Raw genomic sequence first — 2,057 nt, 5'->3', positions numbered from 1 at the left:
GGGGGGGGGGGGGGGGGGGGATTAGATTTAAGGGTTAAAATCATTATTTCACTTGGAGATACTTCTCAAACTAACTTTTTGTCTATTTCAATTTCAGTTAAAAAAAATATTAATTTAAAAATAATGAAATATTTGCAAGCAATAAGTATGTTAAGATGTCAGGTTATCATCTCTGTATGGAATTTCCTTACTAACTTTTCTAGTAATTACACATTGAATAACCTTTATGGTTTGATGGATTGTGAGCTTAAAATTATGACACTTTAGTAATCTCAAACTCCACGCCAACTAGTCTTGTTCTAGGATTACTACAGAGCTTGGTGATGGAATTTGAATGAAATGAAAATAGTATAAATGACTGGAACACAAAACTGTTAAACTTTTATATAGGAGAAAAAAAGGCAGCAAATTATATCAAGGTGAGGTAGACTTATAGGAATGGAGAGAGTTAGTAGGAAGAAATCTAAGAGGCAAAGAGACTAGTACAGCATTCGACGGGAGTAGGCGCTGCTGAGGAGAATTGATGGGGAAAGGGTCAATGGTTATCTGCTTGCGATTCAGAGCAAAAAGTTCAGGAAAAGGCCGAGGATAGAAAGGACATCTCATAGACTATTCTTAATTCTATCCTCCACTTAATTGAAACTTCTCACCACTTGATAAATGAATGAAAACTTGTGATTTCGACAAAATAGTGTGCTAAAGCTTACACGGTGCCTTAGCACTTCAATTTGATATCCAAAGTTTGAACACCCTTAATGAAATTTTTGACTACGCCACAACTTGTTGCATACATCCACCAAACATTAAATGGATCTATATTTCTCCACATTCTCAGATTAGAAGAAACTCGAGGTGCTAACAAGGGGAGGAAACTGAATAAGAAAACTAGATTATGCGTCAATCAACAAGCTTGTTGGAGTTGGCTTTTAAATTCTCTCTAAACATTCCCACTCTATTTGTAGCTCATTCCCATAAATATAACACTACATAGGGGGTGTTGATATAATGCTTCACACTAGACAGGCAGATTCAAGATTTAAACTTTATGAATTCTAAATTGTAGAACAATGACCTCAAGTGCTACTTTATGAATTCTAAATTGTAGAACAATGACCTCAAGTGCTAATAACTAGGTTCAAAATTTAATTATTTTTTTTATGATAAAGGGAAACCCTAAGCCGCTACCATTTGGGTTCATACGGGGTCAAACCCCCGCTCCTATTGAGTATAGCTAGCAAACCACATACGAGAGGTAATCCGCACTAGGCAAGCCCGGTGCGAGAAGCTCAACCCAAAAGGCAAACCCCTTGCTTTTGCTGGCAAGAGATTTCGAAATGAGAGCTCCAACATGGAAGTCCCAAGCCCAAACCAATGGGCCACCCCGAAGGATCTTCAAAATTTATCTTTTTAATACATACTTAGTGATTTCTTAATCCGGTTCAAAAATTTTCTTAGATTCTGCAGAACCGCCTTTGTGGCGGACATGCCCAACTAATCAATAGAGAAATTCATCAAAGTTAACCAGTCAATTTAAGCAATCTCCTACTCTATCAACATTTGATTTAAGAAATGAAATTAATTTAGACCTGTAAAGTTCTTCAAAGCTGAGGCCACTGGCGTTGTGATTGTAAATCTCATGAATAGCATGCTCCAGTATTTTCCAAGTCTTTTCTGCATATTTTGGATCAACCACTACTTTGTGCTTAAACGCCTCTATCTGAAAATTCCTCTTTTTCTGATTACTACTCATTCTAATCCAAAAAAAAAATTCACAAAACAACCAAACCCCAGAAAAAGAAAAGGCTGAACTTAAGCTATAATAATGGTGAATCTATAACTTCTTATGTAATTTAACACAAAACAACAACAACATCTATCGGTTCTGACGAAAAATTGTTGAAACTGAGATTCAAGATTTCCCTTTTAATGGCCCCAGATGAAGAAAATCAAGAAAACATGTTACAGAGATTTATGAGATGATGTTTTCTTGAAAAAAGTTGAGATTTTTAAAGCATGAAATTTGAGGACTAGGGTTATGAAAATGGGATGGGTGAGGT

General features: G+C 35.9%; 1 protein-coding gene across 1 annotated transcript in view; it reads right to left on the bottom strand.

The window, feature by feature from the left end:
• LOC107008063 (cullin-3A) overlaps positions 1 to 2,051 on the bottom strand; it is a 5,967-nt gene extending 3,916 nt beyond the window's left edge. The window contains exon 1 of the mRNA XM_015206966.1: positions 1,587 to 2,051. Within this exon, the coding sequence (XP_015062452.1) occupies positions 1,587 to 1,750 (164 nt within the window). The 5' untranslated portion in view covers positions 1,751 to 2,051. The remainder of the gene's footprint in view (positions 1 to 1,586) is intronic.
• Positions 2,052 to 2,057: the final 6 nt, after the last annotated feature.

The sequence above is a fragment of the Solanum pennellii genome, chromosome 1 (assembly GCF_001406875.1).
Source record: "Solanum pennellii chromosome 1, SPENNV200".
NCBI lineage: Eukaryota > Viridiplantae > Streptophyta > Magnoliopsida > Solanales > Solanaceae > Solanum > Solanum pennellii.
This window is presented reverse-complemented; position numbering and strand designations above follow the sequence as displayed.